A 3863-nucleotide genomic window follows, 5' to 3' on the forward strand; every position below is an offset into this window, starting at 1 on the left:
GAGAATAAACGGATAGCACAAGTCAAACCTAGATTTTTGTTGTAGATAGCTGCACCGACCTAGCCTTCTTCCTCATCTCGATACATGTGGGACAGTGGGTGTGATATGACATCAAACTAAATATCAAAGCTATTTCTTATATTAAAAAAAAAAAAAAAAAAAATGACAAATGCTAAAGGCCCAATTTTTTTTCAACAAAAGTATAACTTTTGTTTTATTTTGTTTGTGTTTTTTTTAAAAAAATAAAAAATAAAAAAATAAAAAATAAAAAAAATGTTTGAAGCAACTCTATCTATTTTTGGCCTTTCTTTTATTTAGTATTTTTTAAAAAAATGAAAAATAGTATTTTTTTTTTTTCATAATAATGACATTTTCTTAAAAAAAAAAAAATGACATTATTACTTTAAAAAAAATACCATTTTTCATTTTTTTTAAATACCAAATAAAAAAAAGACAAAAAATAGGTAGGATTGCTTCAGACATTTTTTTCATTTTTACTTTATTTTATTAAAAAAAAAAAGGTAAAAGTTAAATTTTTGTTGAGCAAAAAAGTTGGGTCTCTATCATCTCTAATATATATATATGTCAAAATTCAAAGCTAAAATGGGATCAAAGGGTCCACCCTCCGGATCAGGATCCCGACAATCTCCCCAAAATTGCCCATCAGCTTTTTTTCAAATTCTGGCCATTTAATGTTATCCAATAGTCACAATTTTGCCATGTGTCCCAACTAAAAATAAATAATAAAATATTATTTATTTTAAAAATAAATATATAAAACTAAATATTAAAATATTAAAATTAAAAATTAAAAACACTGGGGTGGCCGACTGAGCCTTCTGCCACCCCCAAGGGCTGGTTGAGGGTGGCTTCGGCCACCCCTATGGCTCAGTTGGGGTGGCCAGCCAGCTCCGGTGTTTTTAATTTTTAATTTTAATATTTTAATATTTTATTTTATATATTTATTTATTATTTATTTTTAGTTGGAACACGCGGCAAATTGTGGTTGTTGGATAACATTGGATTGATTTGAGAAAAAGCTGATGTGCAATTTTGGGGAGATTGTCGGAATCCTGATCCCCACCGTCCATGGACTGCGGCGGCATGCTGTCTTCACACCTATCAGTCAAACCCAGTTCTTCAGGTATCTCTCTCTCCTCAAATTCGTTTTCTTCGTAAGCAAGCATTCTTCTTCTTTCTTCTATAAAACTCCTTGAGCAGAGGTGTCTCTCAGAATAGAAGATAACTAATCACAGCCGACCAAAGATGTCGAGTGAGATCTGGGTCGTTCCCTTTTTCGGGCTAGGCCATCTCCTCCCCTTCATGGAGCTATGCAAACACATCGCCTCCAGAGGCTTCAAAACCACCCTCGTCATCTCCTCCAACCTCTCCGTCTCCATCCCCTCCTCTTTCACCCAACACCCTCTCATCCAAACCCTCGAAATCCCCTCGCATCCGCCTCAGCCTCCTCCGCCGGGCTCCGACCCCATGCTCCAGCACCGTAGACACCACAGCCAGATGGGTTCAGGCCTGGTAGAACTCCTCTCGACCCGACCCGACCCGGATAGACCCGTTTGTGCCATCCTCGACGTCATGCTGGGCTTTGCCTTTGAAGTTTTCCAAAAGTTTCAGATTCCAACGGTTGCTTTCTTCACCTCCGGCGCGTGCTCTGCGGCCATGGAGTACGCCACGTGGAAGGCCAACCCCGAAGATATTCGACCCGATGAGGTCCGATTACTCCCCGGGTTACCTGAAGACATGGCGCTCACGTATTTGGACCTCAAACGACGGCCTCATGGGCCACCTAGGCCTCCACCGGACAGTGGCGGCCCACCTGGTTTGGGTGCTGGTTTTCCTCCACCGGACAGTGGCGGCCCACCTGGTATGGGTTCTGGTTTTCCTCCACCGGACAGTGGCGGCCCACCTGGTATGGGTTCTGGTTTTCCTCCACCGGACATTGGCGGCCCACCTGGTTTGGGTGCTGGTTTTCCTCCACCGCCGGGTCTTGGGTCGAAGAAAATGGGCCCACCCGAACCTGGTAACCAGCCACCGTGGATGGAGGAGGCGGGGTTCGCAATCGCGTTGTTGATCAACACGTGTGACGATCTGGAACGTGCATTTATCGACTACATCGCTCATCAAATCGGAAAACCGGTCTGGGGCGTGGGTCCGCTTTTGCCTGAGCAATACTGGCGATCCGCAGGCTCACTTCTTCACGACCGTGAAATAAGAACCAATCGACGGTCGAGCATCACCGAGGACGGGGCGATCCAGTGGTTGGATTCGAAGCCACGTGGGTCAGTGCTATACGTGTCATTCGGCAGTGAGGTGGGTCCTACCATGGAAGAGTACTTACAATTAGCCGGTGCCTTGGAAGAATGGAGCGGGCCATTTATATGGGTAATCCAACCCAATGCAGGTAGATCGGGTCCCCCGCGTGCGTTCACTGGTGGCCAAGAGCAACCCGAAGAGGGATATTATCCACATGGGTTGGAAAGTAAAGTGGGCGAAAGGGGTCTGATAATACGCGGATGGGCACCACAGCTGTTGATACTGAGCCATCCATCAACGGGTGGATTTCTATCGCATTGTGGGTGGAACTCTACTGTGGAAGGGATCGGGCGTGGGGTCCCCTTTTTGGTGTGGCCAATCAGGGGAGACCAATATTATGATGCGAAATTGGTGGTGTGCCATCTGGCGGTGGGGTACATGATTGCTGATGATCCATCGCAAAAGATCAAGAAGGAAGATATTGTGAAGGGAATAGAGAAACTGATGGGTGATGAAGATGTGAAGAAGCGAGCAGTGACGCTTAGCACTAAATTCCAGCAAGGCTTTCCAGCGACTTCAGTGGCTGCTTTAGATGCTTTTAGGGATTTTATTAACCACAAACTTGATGCTTAGCCTAACTATCTGACTATATGTTTTAAATAAATAAATAATTGTTTTAGAGTTTTCACAAAGATGTTTTGAGTTATAGAATCTTGGATTGTTTTTGTTAAATTTCTTGGAATTTATTCTATGAGCATTGGATATTACCAATTCGAATTATTACTTCAATAAATATAAACAACAACAACAACAACATATTATGGCATGGCTACCATTAGGAGAAAATATTGTGCAAAACAAATTTGAATTATGAAAACTAACTATTAAAATGATATTATTGTTTGGCTTTAACAAGCTAAACAAGCTACTCTAAAAGGAAGAATTGGCTGGAACTTATGAAATTACTACCGAATGAGACAAATGGGTCGTTTGTTGGAGTGCACATTGGGTTTACTTACAAATGTTTTGTAAGTTAAATTGTGTAATTTAATTCTTCTATAATTGATGAATTTCTTAGGTTTGGCTATCTTAGAACCAGGCCGGTTTAATGTTTTCTGGGACCTTAGGCGAAACTTTTAAAATGGGCTTTTATATATATATATATATATATATATATATATATAATATTTATTTTAATATTATTATTATATTTAAAGTTCTCATTTTTATTAATCCTTACAAAAATAAACACAATAATAAAAAAATCAATTTTTTTTTTATTTTTTTATTTTTATTTTTTATTTTTTATGAATCAGTACTTCTTTGATACACTTGTTAGTTGTTTCAAACAAAATCTACCAAAAAATTGACAAAAACTCATACAAAACCCACAAGAAAAATCAAGCACAAAAATAAACATTACAAAAAAAAAAAAAAAAAAATCAAATTTTCTTTTATGAATCCTTACCTCATTGATACACATGTTTCTCTCTCTCTCTCTCTCGCCTAGCCCCTCTCTCTCTCTCCTCATCTCTCTCCATCACGTTCTATTTTGAGTGAAACTAAGGAAAGAGAAAAAAGAACATAAGAGG

The 3863-nt window shown here is 39.9% G+C and overlaps 1 protein-coding gene across 1 annotated transcript; it reads left to right on the forward strand.

Annotated features, from left to right (window-relative positions):
* The first annotated feature begins 1042 nt into the window (after positions 1–1042).
* Positions 1043–3003, forward strand: LOC132173949 (zeatin O-glucosyltransferase-like). The gene has a single exon (XM_059585640.1). It carries the CDS (start codon positions 1267–1269, stop codon positions 2902–2904), a length of 1638 nt encoding a protein of 545 aa, XP_059441623.1. The 5' UTR covers positions 1043–1266; the 3' UTR covers positions 2905–3003.
* The last annotated feature ends 860 nt before the right edge of the window (positions 3004–3863 follow it).

Source organism: Corylus avellana, chromosome ca3 (genome assembly GCF_901000735.1).
Source record: "Corylus avellana chromosome ca3, CavTom2PMs-1.0".
In the NCBI taxonomy this organism is placed as follows: Eukaryota; Viridiplantae; Streptophyta; class Magnoliopsida; order Fagales; family Betulaceae; genus Corylus; species Corylus avellana.